Raw genomic sequence first — 23,990 nt, 5'->3', positions numbered from 1 at the left:
TGGTGAGCTGCTGCACTGTGTGGCTACATGCACTTAATTACTTCGCAGTTTTGCAGCACCGTTGAGCTTCAATCTGAGAAATATGTTATTTAAGTGGCTGATCCAGACTCTGAATGGCATTTTTAAGGTATTTATTACCTTTAATTCTGAAGATGGGATCAAACTGGTCTGTCATAAGACTCGATGCCCGAAAATACCGAGCAAGTTCACAGAACACAACTTTGGTAGAATGCAGGCTCGAGGCACTGCAGGAGACCGGAGTAAAATCCAGGTGACCTTACCCGTGTGCTTACATAAAACCTCCCTCCAACCGTCCTGATCTAGCTGAAACAGCATAACCTATATACAGTGGACGGAATTATGTTGAAAAGAAATAGCTCTACTGATACAGTTTCTGCTCTTAAGCAGCTGTCTCTGGGTTTGTATCAGGGATTGCATCGGTGAATCCACAAAGGGGACTGCCGTTGTTCCCTTTTAGGTTCCGCTATGCATCACGCAGAAGCAAAAGCAACCTGCTTTCTAAGCCCAGACATCATCAGGGCAAAAGTTCCCCCGGGCTGTGAATCTTCTCCTTGTTGTCACACGCTGCTGCTGCTTCTTCCAATACGCGATTACTGATTACACAGCTTTTAACCTGTGTCCAAAGGGCGACAAATTGAAATCATGAATCTCAAGTTGCCTGTGCGTGCAATATATGGTACCACCGAGGTCAGTTTGGTATCAGCCTGTGAACTGCATCAGGCCTCTTCGCCTGAAAGACTTTCAGAGGGAAGATTTGTGGATTTAATCAGGAATACAGCTGTGTTTTAATGTCCAGGCGAGGATATCCCTGGAGATATACAAATACCGCCTGGACACAGTCCTGGGCAAGGTGCTCTAGGTGGCCCTGCTGGAGCTGGTGGTTGGACCAGGTGGCCTCCAGAGGTCCCTGCCAACCTCAGCCACACGATGTCCACCGAGATACTTCTGAGCCTTTATTTTTGAGAAATTTCATCTGCTCCAAATGGCCAAAGAGCTCTTGTGGGAAGCTAGGGGCTCTCTGGTGGAGCCTCTGGGACCCACCCCCAGCACCGAGCTGCGGCAGGGGGCACTGGGCGTGGAAAGATACGCTTAATTTTATGGTTAGGAGTAGTCATGTTTTTACACCACATTACTCCACGGAGTGTGGTGGAGGAGACTGTGCAGCGGGCAGGTGCCGGCGGCTTTTTGGCTGCCCAGCCGGGGGCGGGAGGTAGCGGTGCCCCGGGGGCGAGCAGCGGGCTGACGGCAGGGCCTAGCGGTACCCGACCGGCCAGCAGAGCTGCGGCGAAGCCTGCTGAGACAGCCAAACCCGGGGGTCGCCGCCATTTCGTCGCCCCCTCACCACGCCGCCCCTCTCTCCATGCTCGTTCCGGGGCGGCGGAGGGACCCGCAGCCTCCTCGGCTTCCCCGCGGGAACCCCGCAACCTGCATGGCGCCGCTCTCCCCTCCCTCCGCGGGCGGCGCTCCCGGGACCGGCCATGGCCGGAGGGGGCCGGCGGCGCCCTGCGGGTTCCGGGGCGGGGCGGGGCGGCGGGGCCGAGCGGGATGGCGGCGGCGGCCGAGCCGGAGGAGCCGGCGGCGGGCGGCGAGGAGGAGGAGGAGGAGGCGACAGCTGAGGAGGAGCTGGAGCTGTCTGCCGAGCTGCGATCGCGGCGCAGCGCCGAGGCTCGGCGGCTGGTGCTGTCGCCGCGGCGGCTGTCGGGCCCGCTGCCCGCCGGGCTGTCGCAGTGGTTCCCGGCGCTGGAGCTGCTGGACGTGAGCGGCACGGGGCTGGCGGAGCTGGGCGCGGGGCTGCTGGCGCTGCCGCGGCTCCACACGCTGCTGGCCAAGAACAACCGGCTGGGCGGGCCCGGCTCGCTGCCCAAGGGGCTGGGGCAGGCGCCGCTGGGGCGCTCCCTGCGCGTCCTCAACCTCAGCGGCAACCGCTTCGCCGAGCTGCCGCCCGCCCTGCTGGGGCTGCGCGGGCTGCAGAGCCTCAGCCTGGGCGGCAACCGCCTGCACGGCATCCCGCCCGACATACAGGAGCTCCGCAGGTGAGGGGGGTCCCAGGAGGCGAGTACGGGGGTCCCAGGACACGGGCAGGGGGTCCCAGGCTGGGCGTGGGGGTCCCAGGTCGGGACCTCCCCGTCTGGCCCCAGAGCAGGCTCCCAGCCGAGGAGAGGTGTTTGGTGGTCGTGGTGGCCCACGCCAGCCCGCTGACACAGCCCCTGGCCCGCCAGGGTGGTTGGGCTGTGGTGGTGTGTCCCCCGGCCCAGCCGTCTCGCGCGGGCCTGGTAGGGCTGAGGTGCGGAGCACGAGGCTGTGCCCGGGTGCCCCGAGCTCGTGGTCTGGATCAGAGCAGCCCAGGGTGGTGACGTACAGGCCCAGGGCTGAATCACCGTGGTTAAAGTTTTTGGGGTGGGAACGGACCTTACGTAGGATTGGGTATTGGCTGACCACGTTGACCTGGGGTTGGTACCTCTGAGGTCTGCTGGGCTACCCGGGGGCTGTGCTCTGACCCGCTCCTCGCACATGGACACCTCAGCGTGTCCTGCTGGTCTTCAAGCAGCAAACCTTCTCAACTAGGTGAGCCCCTGCAAGGCTCTTCGGGTCTGGACTTTCTTTCTTCACTCCAGCCCTTTGCCAAGCAACTCATTGGAGGCAGCCTCTCTTACACAAATTCCAGCAACCTTGACCCTGAAAAGCTGGATTCACCCCGATGGCTCGGCAGAGCTACACGCAGTGGTAGTGCAAGCACACGGGGTGCTGTCTCCCACAGTTCTAGGGGGAGGTGTGTGGCAGCTTCTGCCCAGCTGCGCAGCATGCTCTTGTTGAGGATCTGGAGCAGTCCTGGGCTAGGGTGAGATCAGGAGGTGCTTTGAGGCACTGGGAGTGCTAGGGAAGGCCTGTGCCCCTCGCAGCAGAGCTGCATCTTGGCCTGGAGCTGCCACATGGAGGGGGAGTCTCAGTTTTTTCTCTCTTCAGGAGCAGTCACTTCAAGGACAACAAGGAAAATGAGGAGAGTGGCACCAGCTTCATAGGAGAGGAGGCCAATGTCAGCTGTGCATGGGAGGTGATCTATGTTGCCTCCACAGCATGCGTGGTGGCTGCCCAGGTCGTAGTTGGGATCCAATTGTGCCTGCCTATGAGGCAGAGGATCCCTTTTGCTTCTGCATGTTCTCACCTATGGCTTTAGTTCTCTCAGTCTCTGTTTTTTTCCTTTTAATTTTATTTTTCTTCCAAGAAAACAAACCTCAAGCCCAGTTTTTTTCACACTGCTGACCCCAGGAAGGCACCAGGCTGTGCCAGTTGGCATGCGGTGCCCTAGCGGGCTGCGCTCGGTGCTCCATGCCACACCGCTGTCAAAGTACTCTCTTGGCTCCTCCGGCCTGCCCTGAAGCATGGATCCTGTCTGTGCTGTCCTGTGGCTTGTTTTCGACTGGTCATGCTTGAGCCCCAGAATGACAATTCTGAGAGGGCAGATGCAGACAAAGCTATTGAACTGTGGGTTTATCGTTACAAAATGATGTGTCAGGTAGAAAAACTAAACTAGACCCAGCTTGTGTCTGCCTCCTGTTTAATCACTGTTAACTCATTGAACTTCTGCTAGTGTGTCACCACAATAAAATTGAACTTTAGCTCAAGATAGTGGATTCAACCTCCTCCAGGATTGTCAGTTTCTTCACCACTGTGCCATCAGTGACCCTTCTGTATCAGGGACTGCTTAAATAACAAAGGGGAGGAGCACACTGCGTTGCCAGAGCTGGGAGAAAACAACACTTCATAATTTAATATTCTTCCACAGGAAATCTTGAATCTGCTCGTTGGAGCCAGATAGCCAGCGACCTGACACCCTTGCCAAAAGGATAGGAAATATAGAGAGAAATGTGCAGGGGAGCTGCTGCCAGACCGTATTCCCACCTGCCAACAAGAGAGGTGTCGGCAAAGTGAGCGTGCCTAGTGTTGAAGTGGGTAAAATGAGCCTGAGCAGGAGCAGAGCAGGGCCAGCTGTTGTGGCAGGGCAGCACAGAGGCATCTGTTGGATTCTGAGCTCAAGCAGGAGCGAGCTGGGACCTGGTGTAGTTGTTGTCTTCTGTTAACCTCACAGCTTGAGCTGCAAGGTGTCCATCTCGCCGCTGTCGGCAAGCCAGGACTTTGAGCTTTTTTCCATATACCACTTCCCATAAAAGAAATTTTTCTCATTTCTCCTGGTCTCCGAGACCACAGAGGAATGCAGGCAGCACTTTGACCGGACACGTTCCTCCTGCTCGTACTGCAGTTCCCGAGGCTAACAGTTCTCTTCTTGTGACCCTTTGCATTTGCTCCAGCTGCTGGCTGTGGATCTGAGCAGAGTAGCAGAGATCTAGAAATATTTCCTGTTTCAAGAGAATGTCTGAGCTCTGACGAGATCTTTTTAGAAAGTTCTTAATAGTTAATCCTCCTGTCTTTCCTCTGCTCCCCATACAGTTTTCTGTTTTAGTTTTTGAAAGGATAACGCATCAGTTTTAAAGGCAAGGAATGCATCAGGTAAGGAAGGAGTCTGCCTGGTGAAGCTGAAAGAACAGAAAGCTGGTGGGTCTGATCAACTGAAGAAGAAGAGAAGGAACCTGCTGGCAACTACAAACACACAGACACTGGAATGAGAGATGTGTCAAGTGTTCTTACGCACATGAAGGTAATAAATGCAGAGCTTTGCAGAAAGCTGGGGTCAGGTCTTTCCTTAGCATGATCCTAGTGACTTGGCACGTTAATAAGAACCCCAGCCAGTCCTGCTGTCTGGCCTTACTCCTTCCAGCTCCAGCCATCTGCCCAGTCCTTGTCCCCACAAACCTTTGTGCACTGAAAGTGAGCAGGGCCTTTCCCCTGGTTGCCAGTTACCTCCTAGGCAGATTTGGAAGGACCGCCTGTAGATGTCCTAATTACTGAGGCTCTGTAAGTGGATGACTATGGTTGCTCTAGTGGTGGCGGTAGGTTGGTGCTGGCTCCAAAGAAGGATAGCCTTTCCTTCCTGTTCTCTATCAGAGAGGCATTGTGGAAAATGCAGTGCTGCTCTTTCCTCCCAGTTCCACCATAAACTAGTTTATGGTGATTTGAAACAGCCTTATTAGTTTCTGAGAAATAAGGTAAATGTGGGCCCTGCTGAGGGCTTTTTTTATTTGTCTTATGGCTGTGCCAGCTCCCGTGTGCCTGCCACCCACCACAGTTACTGTCAGCGAGCAGTGTCACTATAGTGCAGGGCCTGGGTTGCAGCATTGGCTGTTGCTGTGAATTTAAGGTAGAAAACGCACCAGATGGGTGAGAGCAGCTCCCTTTACATTGCTGTGTGTCTGTTGCCAAATATAAGGTGAGCTTATCGTGGGTGGTCGTAAGTATCATCTTTTCTGCAGTTCTCCCTCCAGTGCAGACCTTGCTGTGTTCTCAGCGTGAGGTGGTGTGCTGCTGCTCTGGTTGTGTGTCGTCTTCCTCTGCTGGCCCAGCTGGGGATGTGTGAAGGAGCCTCATGTATTACGGAGCTAGAAGTGCAGTCATCTGCTTCTGATGGGCTTGGACCATGTGTGGCAAGGCAGGCTGGCAAAGCACAGCTCCGATCTTTGCCGTCTGAACTGTGGCTTTGGGTTTATTGGTGCACAGATTGCCCTCATCGCTGCGTGCTTTGGGAGACGTCTTGCCACGCAAAGGGAAGAATTCTTTACAGCTCAGTGAAACGCCTTGAATCTTGAATGCCTTGAATCTTCTGGTGTGAATTTGGAGTTCAGTCCTACTCTTCCAGTTACTGCTCATGTACAGTAGAGCACCAGAAGCAAGCAGAAGGAGCATAGAAAAGGAGCAGGCACTTCCCAGGCATCTGCCACGTGTTCCTTTCCTTCTTGCTTGGATACCTCTAGTAAGGCCCTGTTATTCAAGGGCTGGGATCAAAGGCCTCAAGCTCATAACTGGATTTGTCCAAGTTTTGTGTAAAGTCTTAGATGCAATGAAAACCAGAGCATTTGCTTTTATTCAGCATGTTAGACAAGCATGCACTTAAGAGCGGCTGTTACAGTGTGGGAAAAACAGCAAATGAAGCTTTGATAAAGATACAGCATTAGGAAATCTGCTCGCTGCCTCCCTTTTTCTTCCCCTCTTCAAACGTTTTGCAAATAGTTTTCAGACAGCTGTTTGATCTTAAATTTGCATGTCAGCAAAGGCCGTGCCGTTCTCTCAGGAATTAGCAAATCGTAGAACAGGGTTAACAGGAGCGCAGTGTGGGCTGCTTTTAAAGTCCTCCCTTGCATGAGCCTCAAAACTGCCGTGGAAATTTCTCGCTGAAAAAGTTTATCCTAAAAAGACCCGGAGCTATTTCAGGGTCATTGTTTCTTTCTTAGATTACCTATTAAGATGCATCTGTTTGATGTCAGCTGTTAAATTTTATCCAAAGGAGCATCTATCGGGAAACCGGATGGGTTGAAATTTTGAGTATCTTCTATGCCAGAAGATATTCTCCTCCTGAAGCATGACTATGGAAGAGTTATGGTAATTGATAGGCATTAAAAATAGCTCTTGTGCTCGGAGCAGGCTCTTATTTACTGAGTGTTTGGGGGCTTTTTGGTTTGTTTGTGGTACAGGATGACCTGGAAACACCACGGACATATTCCAGCAAGAACGTACAGTCCCTTGGCACGTCGTAAGTACACTTTGCTGCCACCACCTGCATCGTTTCCTAGCTGTGGGAGCATTTCCCTGCTCCCCTCCCTTATGTAAAAGGATTTACGCTGCCACCTCATAGTCTGGTGGAGCAAAATCCCCTGCTAGAGAGGAGCGGCACGTGATGGGCTCGGAGTGCCAACTGCTGCTCGGCAGCAGCTTGTAACTAGCACTGCGCGTGTTGGGACGCCTGAGTGAGGCTGAAAGGGGCTGTAGCTTTCTGTTAGTGCATTTGTGATCATTGCTTAAAGCTGAGAAAGAAAGTGTCTGCCTCCATTAGTTGCTCTGTCAGCTGTTTTTTTTGGTTTTCCCCGAGATGGCTGTACGCCAGGTGTGTGTAGAAGTCTGCAGTCATTTTGTGTGCCCGTTACGCAGGATTAGGTGCTGCTCCCCTCCGAGGCTGCCATTCCTTAGCCTATCTCCTTCCAAGGAAATGAGATCTGACACGTGTGCCCACACACATGAGCATTGTTTATCTTCATACATTCCTGCTCTTGAAATCACTTTTCGAGCTCAGTGGCCAGCTTTCTCCAAAGATACAGGAGGAGTGAAGATTAGAAAACCTCACAGACTTCAAACCAAGAACCAGCCGTGTAGAGGGAAGAGACTGCGGTCCTTGTAATGAGAGGAGAAGGGAATGGAGGTGGGACAACCCTGGCATCTGCTGTTCCCTGGCATCATGCACCCATCCCGTGTTGATTCTCTGAAGTCTCATAGAGAAGGATCTCATGCTGCAGCCATGGTGCAATGATCGTGAGCGTTTGTGCCCCTCTTGCAACTTGTTCAGCCAGATCCTGTAGGGTAGGCTGGAAGTACTGCCTTCATCCTAGCTTCAGAAATGGGAATTAACTTATATTCCTCTGGGGCTGGTTGCTCTCTGGCTCTTCTAAGCTCCCGGACTGACTTTTGAAAGTACAGAAAAATTCCAGCTCTCCTCCCTCTGTGTACACAGCAGTGCACGAGACCTTAGCTGGCAGGTTCAATGACCACGAGGATTAATGATTGTCAGGAAAAGGGGGCCCGAGCTGGATGTGAAGGGTTACTTAAAGCAGCCACTGAGCTCGGCGCTCTCTCCCTGTTACGGTCCTGCCATGAAAAGCTACGGCAAACGCCGGGCACTGCCTCGTCTCTTTTGTGAGGAGAGCAGAGCCGCTTGTGGCTCCGTGGGGGTTTTGCTGCCTGGGTGCTCCGGGCCAGGCGAGCTCCTCGACCTGGTATTGTTCGGAAAGGGACGGCTCCTGTCCTGTGACCCCCGCCGTGCGGTCAGCACCGATTACAACATGGCTGTGTCTCCTTGAAGTCCTCGTCCTGGTTAGCTGTGCTCAAACAAGTCTTGGCGCTTCAGTTTGGTTCAGAAATGGCTGCTAGGAATTCCTCCACTTTGCTGAGCCAAGGCGAGGCTGGATCCTTTCTAGCAAATGTATTTCAGGGCACGGGGACAGAAGGATCATGGGTTTCTTCTTCCTACTCAGCTGTGTTTCAGTGGAAGCTGTGAGGATATCTTTGCTGCATTTAAAATAAGTTTGTTTCTAGTCTCAAAACTCCCTCCCTCTGCCTTTATTTTTTTTAATATACATCAACCACCTAATTCGTATCTCAAATTGCTGTCGAAAGTTCTAAATCCTACATACCAGGCTGGGCCCAGGGAGTTACCGATCTACAGACCTCTAAACGGTGATACAGAAGACAGGTAAAAAGAAAAGTTTTTGAGAACCCTTTGTTGCCATAAAGGAATTACATTATTTAGTGGATTTTCAGTTCTGGACAGTTCGTAGCCTGATGTTGGGGCTTTACATCTTGGCTAGTAATGAGTGCTCTCATTACACAGGCTTTAAGCAGAGTGGATTTGAAAGCTGTAAGCTGTTGGCAGTGGTTTTGCACGCTGAGTTTGTGCTGTAAGCTGATCTGGAAATTTATGTATTTTGTGGCTTGAAGGGGATTTTGAAAATATTTACCGCGTATTTTGCTGCCCTTGTTCCCTTCCCTGCTAGTATGTGTTTTTAATTGTATTGTCTTCAAATACAGAGGACAAAGAGTTAATTATTCACTTTTCCTAGGAAATGGAGACTTGTACACATCTAAAGCTTATTTAAACATTGAAATCCACGTTATTGAAATTCCCTTGCCCAACACTTTTCAGTACGAGCGCCAGCAACGGCACAGAGTTAAAATATGCAAAGGAATTGTATTGTCAGCAGTAAATTCCTAATGAGAGCCAAGCAGCCTAAATCCAACTTTGGAAAACAATGGAGGTTGAAGGAGGAATTTTGGTTAAAATTCTGGGCTTTGTTATGGGATCAAAATTTAATTAAAAATAATCTCCTCTTGACGTGCTCCCAGCACAGCAGCCTTACTCCAACCCCCACTCCTCACCTACAGTTTTTTTATGTAGAAAAAAGGCTAGAGTGGTGTTTTTTTTGTTTGTTTGTTTTTTTTCTGTTTCCCCATGTACTTTCTTGCATGGTTAGAATAACTTCCAAATGCGCTGTCCCATCTCAGTCGAAGCAAGTTTCTTATGGTCAAGTTAGGCCATTTCAGAGCCTTAGGTTTCAAACTTAATTTTGTACCCACTTTGTCATACCCAAGTACGTACCAGAGAGCTTGAGGAAGCCTGAGCACTGCAGCCTTCCACAGGCAGAAGTGTGGGATCCACATTTTAAAGGTATGGGGAAAAAATTCGTCTGGACCACGACTGGCAGCAGCGGGGTTCCTTCCCGGGCAGACTGGGTGCCTAAACTGAATCTTCCTTAGCTCCTCTTCCAGACAACACCTGAGAACAGGGGAGAAAAGCAATGTGACTCTGTTACATGGGGACTTGTAGCAACAATTTAGAAGTGTCAATGGCCAATTGCTTGCCAACTTTTTCTTTTTTTCGAAGAAGGGCAGAGGTGCACAGTGAATGCTGGATAGAAGGGCTCTAGTGCCTCTCCTTGCGTGTCTCTCATCCATTGAGTTTTGGTAGGATGTCCATGAGGTGTTTCGTTGTTTGTTTTTTTAATTCTTAGATCCAAGCTGCAGTTAAGCCCAGTTAATGTCTTTGGTAGCTTTGGACTCTTGGATATCGGTAAACCACCAGTGTGCCCGAAAAATTGCACATGTGTATGTGTGTGGCTTAGTGCGTCCTGTGCTGTCGCAGCTGTAGGGTCAGCGAGTTGTATCAAAGCAGGACTGGATGCCTCTGACTTGGGTCTAAAGATTACAGTTAGTGAGGAGTCAAATGGCACCATAAAAAGTGAGTAGCCCTCGTGTAGGGGCAATGCCAGTGGGATTTTCAGGAAGAGCCACTGCTGCCTTGCTTTGCTCACGTTGAAACTGAGAGCTCCCACGGGCTGCAGCAGGAGCTGCATTACTGCTGCAGACCGTGCGTGTGCAGACTGCTCTTCCTTGGAAGCACAAATAGGAGATTTGTCTGTGGGGTTGGAATAGTAATACTCAGGTGTCCAGTGCCTTTCTACAGATGTAGTGGTGGCTGCAGGAGACCGGAGGCAAATCTCAATGTTATATGTTACGAAACAGCAGCTTTATTGTAGTTACAATGTGTAACAGCTTTTTCTTTTCCCACAGCAAATTATCTCATCCATAGTCAGCTGTGAGTTTGCTTTAAGAAGTGCAGGAGATGAGAAGATCTACTGTTAAATGAAGCTGGCAATGACCTTAATGAGATAACGCAGTGTCTTCTCTTCTATTTTTCAGTTTGGAATTTCTGTACCTTGGAGGGAATTTCATTACTTCAATTCCACCTGAATTAGCAAACCTGCCTTCTCTAAGCTATCTAGTTCTGTGTGACAACAAGATCCAGAGCATTCCACCTCAGCTGGCACAGTGAGTATTTACTGTCATCAGCCACCAGCTGTAATTAACTCTTTGAACTCCTTCTTCTGCTTTGTGTGGATAAAAGCAAGTGGGAGGACCTATTACTCTTTCAGTGTTTTAATCTAGCTGGGCTTCAACAGGAAGATCCTTAGTGGTGATCCTTAGCACCATCCTTGCATGGCCACAAATGTGCAATATGGAAATCTCAATCAAAGTATTATGGAAAAAAATGTCACCAAGTGCACGCTGTAAAGTGAGTTCATAGATTTGTACAGGAAGCCCTGAGAAGTACCTGGGCAACTCACGAAAAAATAGCTGCCGTGCTGCCGTGTTCTTCATGATGAACGCTTGGTTTGTTTCATTTTACCCAAAGCCTTCTCGTATGCGTGTTTGTGCTTTTATGCTGTACCATCATCTGTGTTCCCTTGGCATTTCTTATTCTAGGATCTCAGAAAGTTTTAGCATTCATTAAATCCTATGGCACAACTCTAGAGGATGAGCTACTGCTTTATCTCTTGCATAATGGGGAAGAGAGGACACTGCAAACTCTGTATGGGTATCCTAAGATGGGAGTGAAGAATCCAGTGTGTAGCTGTAACCCCAAAAGCAGTTGGATGGCAGCAGGGAGTGTTCTGAGTTGGAATTTGATGGTGTAGCGGGATTGTTCTTGAGGTGCAACGTTTAATGACTCCAGGTGTCTTGTACTGGCTTCAGAGCATCCTTGGGCCCTGTGCTGGAACATTGCTGTGCGCTCTCAGAGAGAACGCCGCCTCTGAAAGCCAAGTTACTGCTTGTCACCCGTGCAGGTGCTAGCCTGGCCTGACCTTGCCAAGCTTTTGGGATCTGGTAGTATCGCAGCACAAGGGGATGCAGCCACAGGCAATGAAAGCGCGGGGCTTTGCAGAGCTGGCTGCCTAGCAGCATTTGTCTTTAATGCATGAGTGAGAGCAGGTGACTTATTCAAAGTATTGCTTTAAACTGTTTTTGATGCTTACACTGGGTAGAAGGAAGCATTATCTGCCACTGAAAGCACTCAGTTTGAATACTTTTGGTCTGTTTTACTGTTTTGAGGGTGTGGGGGGGGATTGTGGGGTGTGTACTGAGAGGCACAGCAGCACATTTAAGAGTGTCTCTTTAACAGGCATTCAGGAACCAAGCCAAGTTCTGTATGGCGTTGTGTGTGCTGGAGTAACAGTCTCTTTTAGTGTGGATTTATGCTTTAGAAAGAAGAAAAAACAAAAGAAAGAGTTTGGCAGGAGGTGGGGGGAGTAACCAGGTCTGTGTGTAATGCAATTGTGGAATGATTTTGCTTGCACATCCTGACTGGGTTTCCATCTCCATCCTCAGGCTGCATTCCCTGCGTTCTCTTAGCCTGCACAATAACCTCCTGACTTACCTCCCTCGAGAGATCCTTAACCTGGTCCACCTGGAAGAGCTGAGCTTGCGTGGGAACCCGCTGGTCGTTCGGTTTGTGCGTGACCTGACCTACAATCCCCCGAGCCTTCAGGAACTGGCTGGACGCACGATTAAAACCCGCAATGTTCCCTACGCTCCCAGCGATCTCCCGGAGAATCTTGTCCGGTATCTGAGCTTGGCCAGCAACTGTCCCAACCCTAAATGTGGTGGTAGGTTCACCTTCGCTGCTCTTCTTTCTGCTTTTTGCGTGGTGGGTTTTCTTTCCCTATGACTTGCCGTGTCTTTAGCAGTTCAGCCAGGTCGGATGTGTTGTGGCACCCAAATTCTGGCTGTATTTCGTTGTCTCCAGCTCTCCCGAAATTTGTCGTTAAGGAAGCTGTTATACTCTCTCCTTTTAACTTAGGAGCAGCATGTAAAGTTGTCGTGCTGACTTGTTACCTTTACGTGGGAATGTCAGGCAGTGCTTCTGTCAGAAATCTTTACAGCACATCCCAGCGCTCCACGGTGCTTTTACGTTCGGAAGTGTCTTACCCACCTGCCCTGACATAACGCAGACTGAGTAATGGACAGGACAATTTTTGCAAGCATTTGTAATTGGACTGCCGAGCAGCAAGCTTCGTTTCCAGATGGAAAAAGAGTAGGGAGGCTGTAGGGCTTGGCTGTTACCAAGAGCAACTTATTTAGCTCTTGCTTGGGATAACTAGTGTGTAGTACCTGTATGGAGAGGACTTTGTAGATAAGCCTGGAATCCTTGAGCTTAATTTGGCTTAATGCTTAATCTTTATCCAGAGTAAATGATCTGTGCGTTTGGCCTTGAGGAGATTAAGGAAAATCATTAATTAATATCTACCTTGCAGCCATAATGCAGTCCGTTATCTTATCTCCTTATAGGACGATATCAAAGCAAGCTTCGAAAGCAAAGGTGGAAGGGCTGGAACTTGTGTTGGAAAAGCAATAAAGGCTCCCTTTTTTTAGAGCTTTGCACAGCTTGGAATAATAGTGGATTGTTTTTTGCTCTTTTCTCACTCATCCTTATGAACTAGCACAGTACTGCAGCGTTGCTCTGACACTGCAGGGGAAAAGATTGCTCCAAACCAGCCAGGACTTAAAACACTGCTGGAAACTTCTGAAAATGTCAGTGTCTAAAATCACTCCCTGTGACAGGAGGAGAACGTAATTGTGCGTTACAGCAACACCGTTGCCATGGAAAACAGCATCCAAACTCAGCATGGTGACTTCACTCAAGCAGAAGAGAAGTGGAGCCATGAAAGAGAGAGGGTCTATTTGTGGACACAATGTTGCCAGCTGGGAGAGGAGGTTTTACAAATTTTGAAAATAGAGCGAGTGAATTAAATCAACATCTAAGGAGAAGCTTGCAAATTCCCAGCCTGAGATTGCTCCTTAATGGTTAGAAGAAACTATCTCATTCTTTGGAATTAGCTGTCCTATGTCTTTTCAAGTAGAATTTGCCTTTCTTAAGCACCTACTAAATACATTTTTACAGGATTACTGTTATTTATTTTACCAAGAAAAGAAATTTCACATTTTGCATTTCCATAGATGCTCTGGTCCCTTCTGTCTCCAGTATCCCTTCTGCTTCCCCATCCAGTGCTGTGCCAAATCCTCATTTGAGGCATTTGCACCAGACACAGCCACCTTGCAGAACTTACATATTTCTCCATTCACGGTCTCATGTGTTTTAACTGTGCCCTCTGCCCTTACAGGTGTCTACTTTGACAGCTGCGTCAGACAGATCAAGTTTGTTGACTTCTGTGGGAAGTACCGCATCCCGCTGATGCACTACCTGTGCTCCCCAGAGTGCTCCTCGCCCTGCAGCTCGGCCTCCCAGAGCTCTACTTCCCAGAGCGAGTCTGACTCCGAGGATGAAGCCAGTGTGGCTGCGCGCAGGATGCAGAAAGTCCTCCTGGGATAACAGGGAACGAAATGGGAAGACTGGAAGGAAAACGTATTTGAAAAGCAATAATGGAATGGCGAAGCATGAGCCTCTGGCCTGAAGGGGCTCACAAGAAACTGTCCTCAAGTCCTTGTAGGGGACAGAACACCTTAGCAAGCCTCCGCCTGCTTGGTGCAGTGCTACTTAGAACTAACTCGGTGGCGTGCTGCCTGTAGGGTGCCTGGGGTTGTTAGAAACGTCTGCTGTCTGGGGAACCCCCCTCGTGCAGGCTGGGGAGGGGGATTTGTTCTGACTGGCAGATTGAGAAGCGTTCAGTACACGACACTTCACTGGACTTCAGTCATCCTGCAGAGCAAAGGAGGCTGTCCAGATCTCTTAACACTGTGGTAAATTAGAAACAGGCTAATCATGCCATGTGAGTATGCGCAGACCCCGATGTTCTGTATCACGTTTTGATTCTTTGTTGTCTCCTTTGATTTCAGTTACAGATTTTGCACCCATCCACCAAAAATGGGACTTGCTTTTCTGTTGTTGTTCAGGAGAAGATTTTCTGAACTTTGGTCACTCTTCCTTTGCCTAGAGGCATAGGGTCTCTGTGCTTTTGTAGACGTTACAGACATAGAACTGAGCCACCCTTTTTTCTCCCTTGTTACACCAAGCTGCCCTTAGTATTTCCTTCTAGCTGCATTCCTTGTTTCCTCCCTCTGCCTCTTCCCATGACACTTGGAGTGTTGCTGTCCTTTTGGTGCCTTCAGAAGACAGATGAGTTCTTCTATTGAGACCTGGTATTAATTCAGACCTGTGGCCATATGTGCCTGTGCATGGGACCACATGTGGTGCTCTGTAGCGTGTTCTTGAGTCTCAGCTTACTGGAGCAAATCTGCTTTTGTATCTGAATTGCAGGAAAGGTCTTGATTGACATTTCCTGTTCTTAAACAGCTACGTCCCCCTGCTGAAGCTAGCTCTGCTATGCTTGGTACTGGGTTACTTTCTGTCCTTAAATTCATCTGTTTAAAGCAGACAGAAGTTTAGTGAACTGGAAGTACCGACAGACATGCTGTGGAGAATGCTTTGTGGTGTTTTTTTTTTTCTTACTTAGGAGATGAAAAGCCAATAGGAAGAATATAAGGCATGTTGTCTGAGCATCTTGCTGGAGGTGGTTTTGAAGCCTCTTCCTTATTTATTTGTTTGCATTTGCTCTTGTTATAATAGATCTGGCAGTCTGTTGGATTGTTCAAGTAGCACATTCAGTTATCTTATACTATGTTTATACGAAAGCTGCAGAAAATTGTTCAGAATTTTTAAGTACAAAGAAATATCTGTTAAAAAATATAACTGAAATTGACAGGTATTTTTAGATCTGCTTATGGGGCTGTTGTGTTTTTTGCTCATTGAGAGCTGCCCCTTTATTAATATTTCACAGCAGACAGTCCTTTTGTTGCAGTTTCAGTACAGCAAATCCAACTATGCCTTTGAATGCACGAGCAGAGCAAATATTTTGTGTTAAGAAACCAAATGAACAAGCACAACTTCACTTAACCCACTTTGGTCCTAAGGGGGAAACTGAAAACCTGTGCTTCTCTCTTGCATTTGGAAAACACGTGCCTCTTCAGATATCTTATGGCAGCTCTGTGTTAATGGTCCTGTTTAATTATGCTTGACACTTTATTAAAGCACTTTGATAATTCTAATCCTCGTAACTAGCTTTAGTGATTTTTTTAATTAATTATTATTAAGCTAGAATTTTTTTTTCTGTGACCTGAAGAACAAGGTCTGTGAAACTTTGTTCATTCCAGTCTGACTCGGTGTGCAGGTTTAACTTCTTGCCCTGCATTTCCTTGGCAGTACTGTTCATTTCCCGGGTTTCCTTTGCAGAGAACTAGAATTTGAAGGAAATTATCTGGTTGTAAAATAGCACCTCTTCAGTTATTAATTATTGCAACTTACTCTAATGATTCCCGCAACACACAAATGCAGAAGAAATTAAATGACACATGCTCTGTGCCTTTCCAAATCACTTTTAACAGTGTATTTTAAGACACAAAAATGTATAAGTACAAAGCAACAGGATATCACTTTAGCAAATTCTGTGAGGTTTGCTTGGAAAGAAGAACCTACAGTTTTTGAGAGAAGCTGACTTCATGCTGTTAGCTAAATTGGGAGCAGTGAGTGGCCTATGCTTTTTTCTTCATCTCTTTTTTCAGGTGCTTCTTCCTGTCCCGAGTGAATCTTGTCGTACAAATGCTAAAGGACAGTAAACTGATTGCAGAGCCACAACTTTAAATTTACTGCTAGTTTAACAGTAGCGAGCAACTACTGCGTGATCTGGAGCTTGTCTCTCTTGCCAGTGAAAGTGAACCACACCATTTGAGATCTCAAGATCTTTTGAGCTCAGGGCCATGACGTGCTGCCTGCCTCTGTTGAGCAGGAGCTGTCTCGAAGTGATGTATTTTTCATTTTACAAAGATAGATTTCACAACCGCTTTGCTGCCACAGTTCCTATTCACGCAGTAATACCTGTGTGTGTGTGTGTGTCTCTGATTTAGCTCCTTCCTTAGCTGCATTTTCTTGCCTAACAAACAAGCAACCCATCTCTGCCCCGATTCTAGTAACACTAATAGGCTAATTGTTTTTTGTAGCTGCTTTGCTGTAGCAAGGTCAAAACTTGACCGCTTATGCAGTGGATATCTATGCATTCTGGACTTGATGTCTTGTCTCTTAAAAATTTATATATATTCGTAAATATAGCTAATGATTTTTCTTTGTGCTGCTGGGCTTTAAAGTGCAATTCAAGTAAGTCAGGATTTACAACAATCAGGGACCCGTAAGAAATACAAATGGTTGGTTTCTTTTCCCCTTGAAAGTGGATATGAGAGGACTAGAGATACAGGTTGGTACTATAGTGGCTAACATACTGAGCCCCCCCAGGAGTCGAGATTTTCAGCAATTTTAGCCCTCAAGGACTGGAAGATGTACTGGACAATAACATCCTGGACAAGACAAAACTTGAAAATACGCTGATGGATGGTAGGTTCCTATCGTCCCTTTCTTGGACACCCCGAGAAGTAGGCAGTGGTTTTGCCAGCAGTCTGGCCCGTAGCTCCTTTTGTCATTTTTAAACAGAGGACTTCAGTTCCTTCAGATGCGCCTCCAGCTGAAATCTTCAGTCAGTGTTTTGGTATCAGTCCCCTTGTTGCTACAGCAGCCCAGCATGTCTGGCTTTTGAAAATGTTCTTAAACTGAGACACAAGTGTGTGAAGCAAAGTTGCTCATTCCTTCTTCCCCGCAGGGTCTAGGGCCCTGCTGGCATTGTTCCCCTGTCCCACCATCTCCTTGCCAAGAGGAGCTGGTGGTGTGTTTCTGAATGCAGGTACTTAATGTGAACAGTGGGATCACACTAAAAAGAAGCAAAATATCAATTTGACTGGAAGCAATTTATACAGTTGCCAATTCTTTTATGTTTGTTATTCTTTAATAAGAGGTGAGACTTGAGGAAGTCAGTAATGAATATTTAAACATACTCTGAAGTGGCCAGATGCAGTTTTTCATGGGCTTCTGTCCTGGTCATTTTGAGTCTTTGAAATCTTGTGTTGAATTATAATGGGAGTAGGGGGGAGGGAGGGGAGAACCAGCTCCTTTTTGTTCCTTACTCTTGTTGGCGATAATGAATGGAAGGAATTTAATCCAATGAAAGTAATGAAACTTAATCCCTGCACTGTGTCTTTGTTAACCAGTTCAAAGACCTATTTTTAATGCATCTTATTCACACCAGGCAGATGAATTTCTGCCGCCGCCACCACCACCCCCAACTGAAGATACTCCAAATAGACTACTTCAGAATGCACACTAATACAGCAGTAACTCTATCTTGGAAGCCTCTCTATTGATTATTTCATTTGCCTGCCTTACTAGAGGATTGATCTTTTACTGACATGAATATTAAGGCTAGAAAGGTTCTCATCTAGCCCTCTCATTGAATTTTTATCATGAGCATTTGTTTTAGGAAGTCTTAAAGTGCCTTATGTTTTTAGAAGTGTACTTTGCTAGAAATGTCTGAATATAGAATATCTTTAACAGTGTTTCATTATGAGCTGTAAAACAAACTGTAAACACTAAACCAAAAATGTTATTTCTACAGTTGTGTGTGTCCGTTATTTGCCAACATCTCGATTCCTGGTATTGCTGCGAGCAGAACACTTCCAGAATCGTAAACGTTAAAAAACGGGGCTGTACACGGTCTGAGAACAGGTTAGATTTGTCCTGTGCTGTGTAAAACCAAGAGTTGGTGCTGAAACTCTTGGCTTTTGGGGCCCATTTTTTACAGAAGAGAGAATGCTGCGGGCAGGACCCTGTTTTACTTCTGTTATAGCATTGCCAAAGCTTGCTCCAGAGTTTAAAGGTAGCAGTAATTTATGGGCAAGATAAATGTAAGAACAAGAGAAGGCGGCATGTGGTAGAGTTTCCCAACAATTTGAAACATCAGTTCTGAAGTTCTCGAACTGTTTCCCTCTTCTTAATATGCAAACGCAGAAACCTGTAAATGATTTTTTTGAATGTTAGTGTTCTGATCGTGTTAACTGTCTTCCCATTTCTTGTGTAATCCCATGTTTCCTTCTACATCCTTAATAGATTTTTTTTGTGATCTACTGCCAATAAGTCTCAGATGCTGCAGTGCAATTACCAGAGGTCAGTGCAGAAACGTGGCATATTGGAAAATCAGACCGTAAAAACAAGAATTATTTAATAGTAACTTCATCAGAAACTACCTCAGATGTGGGTCAACTTCATATGTAATGAAAACCTCTCAAATAGTGCAGCAGCTCCATATAAAATAGCTTAAAACCTTGAGGAATCCAGTGACCTTGCCTGTAACAACCAAGCTGGGCATATTCTTGCATCTTTTTGTAACTAATATGAAGGTAACCTTCTCAGCACCTTGATACCTTTTCTGTAATAGCAGAATCACAGAAATATTGGTTCAAACGAGCCTCTGGTGGTCTCTGTTGCCAGCACTAGTTCAGGTCATGGTGGGTTTGTCTATAGCTGTCTTAGAAACCTCCAAGGATGGAGAGCCCATAACCTCTCTGGGTTTTGATGCTGTTATTTCCTTCTACTGCAACAATCTCTCCAAATGTCCAGTGTCTTTTTGAGATTGGTTGCCCCTCTTCTAATCTCAAGGAATAATCGTGGCTCTCAAACTTCCTTTGCTTTTAGCAGGAATGCAATGAGAAGTAAGACATGAGGTATGTAGATACCTCAAGCGGGTGCTCAGAAGGTCCGATTGGTATTTCAGGATCATGTAGATCTAAAGGGGAATGTTATGTTGATGCTGTGGGCATGCACTTCAAGAAGTAGAGCTCTACATTTCCTGTTGGTCACCTAGAGCTGGATTTATGCAACTTTTACTCATCAGTGAGCTACTGGGTTGCAGTGGCCAAATACTTAAAGCATTTATTGGAAGTTAGTTAGTCCTAGCACTCCCCACAGGTTGCCATGGAGAAGGCCAACGCCATCTTCAGCCTTCAGTCACAAGTCCAGAGATGCTGTGCTGAGTGCCCCTTCCCTTGCCAATAGCCACTGCTCTCTAGTGACTTTCAGAGGAGATTTGAGTGTACATGCTTGTGTACAGCACCTCGCTGCTGCGGTCTCCTCTCCCACTGGTCAGTGAAGTGGAGAGTTTTGATGAGGTCTAAGAGCAGCCAAGGTCGCTTTAGGAAGGAGGGAAGGGAATCCATGGCAGAGCCCCGAGTCCTGCTTCCAACCCGTATTTTGTGGCAGGATTGCGAGGGCACCTCTTCTGGTTTCAGTTTAAAGAGTGGTCACCCAGGGCACACCGTGTGCAGGTCCCTTTGCCCTTCTCTTGGTCCTGGCCTGGGGGTGCACTGGTGGCAGCTCAAAGCTTGCTGTCAGACTGACGAAGGATTAATGGATGGGCAGAGTGTTGCCCAAATGCCCGGTCTGTAGCTCCTTCTTTGGCTCTGTGGATAAAGCAGGACCTGAAGTCAGTACTGAAAAACAAGTCGTATATTTATCCTAAATATTACGTTTGGATCAACATGTCAAAGCCCCATGAGGCTGGCTGCCATTTGCACGCCTCAGAAAAGTGTCACTGGTGCGTTGGCAATGAAAGATTTCACCAAGCAGTGCCCTTCTTGTGCAAGGGAACATGAGAGACCAGGCGTATTACAAGGCCCTTACGAGGAGGTAAGCTGGGAGGACAAACGAACCCTTCATCTGGATACAGGTTGGAGTGGGGATGGGAGTGGGTTGCAAGCTGGAGCCCGGCACATCGGCACATCACCCTTTGCACGAGCAGGGGCACAAGCAGCTGCTGCTGGTGGAAGGACCTGTACGCCAGCTGCAGGATTGTACTTTGTTTTGTGGCCGACCACAGGAATGGGAGCAGAGGTGGCCACGAGAAGTAAGGGGCCTCGTGTTTCCCCTGATGATGGCCCTCTGCTTCGAGGACACCAGGTACTTTTTGGAGGTGGGAGAAGTCTGGCTTTGGAAAATACCCTTCCTGCCAAGTAAGCAGGTCACTGCAACCCTCAAGTCTCGCTGTTGTGGATCCTTTGCGCTGCTCAGGGCAGCGCTTTGTTTCTCCTCATGTTCCCCTGCTCTTAGAGAAGGGCCTGGGGGGCTCTGCGAGCTCAGCCCTCCGCTCGTAAAACCTACCCAAAGGCTTCGGCGAGCTGATGAAAGCACCTTGTTACGTGCAACGCCACTGAAAGGGGCTGGCTGGAGGATTTTGAAGCGTGCATCGCATGTGTGCAATCAAACAGCCTCCGTAACCACAGCCGGGAGAGGCAGCGAAGGGCGGCCTGGAAGAGCCGAGCGGCTCGCCGCAGCGTTTTTATCTTCAAACAAACACGGCAGTGTGCTTTCCAAACTTACGTTCCCTAGTTATTCTCTTCAGATATCTGGGGTTAAACTGTGTTCTTTTTTGTTTGTTTGTTTCTTTTTTTTCTTCCTTTAAAGCAGCAGCGAGTCTCCTACCCAGAGATACAATCATGAAAGGCCTTGCAAGAAAGCCATGTGACTGGGCTGGTTGAAACACGTTTTGAAACAGTCCAGGAAAGTTTGAAACTATTTTTGGTTTTCACAGTTTGCAACCCCATCTGGCTGCTTTGCAGCTTCAGAAACCTGTCCAAAGATAACCCTCCGTGGTGGTTTGTAGGGAAAGGGCAGCCCGAAATCCTGGCCGGGGCTGGTGCTGCTGCCCGGTCCCAAGGGCAGCTCGTCGAGCATCCTGCCCGCAGACGTTTCGTCGTGCTTCTAGGAAAGCAAGCTTTGTTTGGTGCGCGTGTGGAGGGGAGAGGTATGGCCTTAGGAGGTGAAAACCTTCCACAATTGTCTGCTGCTGGGCTTGTAAGAGCAGTGGGTATTTTCATCCCTGAGCTCTGAGGTCTCTACAGCCGGCCACAAGGGGAAAATCTGCTGTGGAACACATCCAGGAGTGCCTTCATCTCCTGATAAAGGGCCGGGGGCATTTCACCCTGTTTGTGTGGAGCATAAAAGTCTGCTTCTGCTCTGATTTATTGCTATAAACTTGGGCTGCGTTAATAGCGGGCTGGCAAAGCCCCGGTGAGGTGCATTCCCACTCCTGGGCTCTCCGTTTCATGCAGCCAGCTGCGGCTGGTGAGCTCCCCCAGGAAAGAGGGCAGAGGGGAGGACAAGCCGGGCTCGTCCTTGTTTACCTGCACCAGCTGCATGCAAATGCCCCCTGTGCAATGCCATTTGCACAGCAGAGGATTAGCTGGGCTTGCCCTCCCTCAGCATGGAAAAATGGATGTGCAATGTCTGAGGGCAGGGGCAGTTGCTGTAATTACTGCTGGCAGTGTGTGTGTGGCTGTCCCCAAAAACAAGCTCTCCTGGGAGCTGGCCTGGCTGCTAGCGAGGACGTGGAAGCAGAGCCCTGGCTGTGAGCAGCGTGCCCACAGACAAGAGGCATGTAGCCTATGCGAGGTGCCTCCTGGGCTCACTAAGTGCCAGGTGACTTTGCCATTATGCCATTATTGCATTCTAAAGCTCATTTCTTGAAGAAAGAGGTTGCTCAGCTGCTGGGGACAAAGGTGAAACCCAAAGACGCTTTGCCATGACAAAATGAGGCATAGCTGCTCTGGTCTGACGTTATTTAAATACCATGGTGTTGCCTATGGATAGAGGTGAGGAAATTCATAGGTATCATGACCCAGCAAATCTTGAAGCTAATGGCTGGTTCGTCATCTGTGGAAAACCTTTCCCTTCTTCCAGAGGCTCTTCAGACAACTGTAATAGTTGTAGTCCTGGTCAAGGCAACCGCAGGAGGTGGACACGGGTCTGTGGTGGCTTTGTTCATGCAGTACATTAATTCCTGAAGTCCAGAATAATAACCTGGCAACAAGAAGGCTCACATGACATTTGAAAATAAGGCTGTTCTGGTCATCTTTTGCTACCACTCCAGGTGCCAGGACAGTGTATTTTCCCAAGCCTACTTGCCAGAAACCTGGGGCACCCTTGGGACTAACCAACCATTGCAGAAGCTGAGTTGGTGAGTTTTATGAGAAACTGTTGACACTGGCACTATTGTGTAGGGTGATAAAGAAAAAAAAAATTATCCTCTGTTGCCCAGGTATTCTCCTTGCAGTAATGTGCCTGAAGATCACAGAGGTTTCCACCTGACTTGCATTTTACAGGGCAGCCCAACCATGTCAGCAAGAACTTTCTCTTCTCTCCTTTTACAGAAACAGCATTTTCAAGCCTGAAAGTCACGTTGCTTTTGCCATTAACTTTTTTTTTTTTTTTTAATTCTCCAGGGTGAAAAAAGCTGACAAATGTCTTCGTGATCTTTTATCCAGTCATAATTTTCTTCTCTATGCAAATTTCATTGGTAAACATCTATTCATGAACTTTTTCAAAGGCTCCTTTTCTTAAGGAAGAAAAAAAAAAAAAGGGTGTGTTTCTTTTAGTTTTAAAGCCACGATGAATGGCTTTCAAAAGCTTCAGAGAGACTGAGGAGTTTACAACATCAGGGCTGGTGCGTGCAGCTCTATGAAGTCAGTGATTATAATGCTCTTAAATAACAGCAACCTCTCGCAGCCAAAGCTGCTGTGGGTTGTAAAACATTTTCCCATCTTGGTTTCTAAAGTTTCGTAAAGCAATCTGCTGTAACTGCTTCAAGTTTCTTAGTAGCAACAAAGTGGCCAGTGTATTTATCTCATATGAAGCCTGCACTGGCGATCCTCGATTTTGAGGCACGCATCCCTGACTCAAAGTAACTTTAAAGGACGTGGAAAATCTGCCATGTGACTTATATTTTAGGTGTAAAATGCGGATGTATTTAGATCGACGCCCATCGCTGTCAAGGTGTACTGAAGCAGTTGTTAAATTGGGTGTTGTGCACCCACAGAAAGCTGCAGCAAAGCCACATTTTAAACAATAGTTTTACTTCATGTAATTTTTTGTGTGTGTGCTGGCTCTTGCAAAGAGCAAGAGATCATTGGCAACTTGTGTGCCAGGGTTGCATTTGCCTTTTTGTGTCACGGTCATCTCTCCTTCTCCAGTTCCTGCTCCACTTTCTTTTCTACCTTCAGCTACAAACTCCTGGCCCGCAGCAGAGCTGTGGCCTGGCTTAAAGCATGCTCCATACAACCCGCAGCCTTTATCGTCATTCAGTAGCTGGTGCTCAGGTCCTGAAGTTCAACCTCTTCTTCCTCCGGGATATGTTTGTCTTCCCTCCCCCCCCAGATAATGTCATCACCCAAGATCTCGTGTTGATGCCATAAAGGAATAAACTGCAAAGCGTGGGCCTGAGGCTGGGCGTGGAGGAACTGCACCGCAACCCTCCCTTCAGCTGCCTTTCCCTCTCCGTGCTGCTCACCCTCTCTGTGTTTGCTGCTCTTCAGACATACCGATCTGCTCCTGACTTGGCAGATTTCTTAAAAACACTGGCTGCCAGATGCATGGCTCCAGGTGTCAGTCCCTTCAGAGGTACCAGTCCACTTTTTTCACCTTCCCATCTGTGCCGGTTCCTTCCCTGAAGTCAAGTTTATTAAATTTTGACATTTGTATCCACTCAAAATGTGGGCAGCGGTAATTTCCTGGCCCTCTTTCTCATACCCATTCTGCCGTTGTCCCTGAAGCTAACAGCAGTGTCCTTGTGAAAGATGAGGCTTCGCATGGATTC

The 23,990-nt window shown here is 47.9% G+C and overlaps 1 protein-coding gene across 1 annotated transcript; it reads left to right on the top strand.

The window, feature by feature from the left end:
• Positions 1 to 1,504: 1,504 nt before the first annotated feature.
• LRRC58 (leucine rich repeat containing 58) lies at positions 1,505 to 17,962 on the top strand. Its single transcript, XM_080572286.1, has 4 exons — positions 1,505 to 2,054; positions 10,375 to 10,503; positions 11,842 to 12,119; positions 13,635 to 17,962. Exons 1-4 carry the CDS (start codon positions 1,567 to 1,569, stop codon positions 13,841 to 13,843), a joined length of 1,104 nt encoding a protein of 367 aa, XP_080428412.1. The 5' UTR covers positions 1,505 to 1,566; the 3' UTR covers positions 13,844 to 17,962.
• The last annotated feature ends 6,028 nt before the right edge of the window (positions 17,963 to 23,990 follow it).

This window comes from Anser brachyrhynchus (assembly GCF_964034855.1).
Source record: "Anser brachyrhynchus genome assembly, chromosome: 1".
NCBI lineage: Eukaryota > Metazoa > Chordata > Aves > Anseriformes > Anatidae > Anser > Anser brachyrhynchus.
This window is presented reverse-complemented; position numbering and strand designations above follow the sequence as displayed.

What these genes read in the sequence shown, in the direction of transcription:
- LRRC58 (XM_080572286.1), top strand. Translation starts at nt 1,567, where the DNA reads ATGGCGGCGGCGGCCGAGCCGGAGGAGCCGGCGGCGGGCGGCGAGGAG. An exon ending in GACATACAGGAGCTCCGCAG is followed by an intron (nt 2,055 to 10,374) that starts GTGAGGGGGGTC and finishes TCTATTTTTCAG; the next exon opens with TTTGGAATTTCTGTACCTTG. An exon ending in TCCCAACCCTAAATGTGGTG is followed by an intron (nt 12,120 to 13,634) that starts GTAGGTTCACCT and finishes CTGCCCTTACAG; the next exon opens with GTGTCTACTTTGACAGCTGC.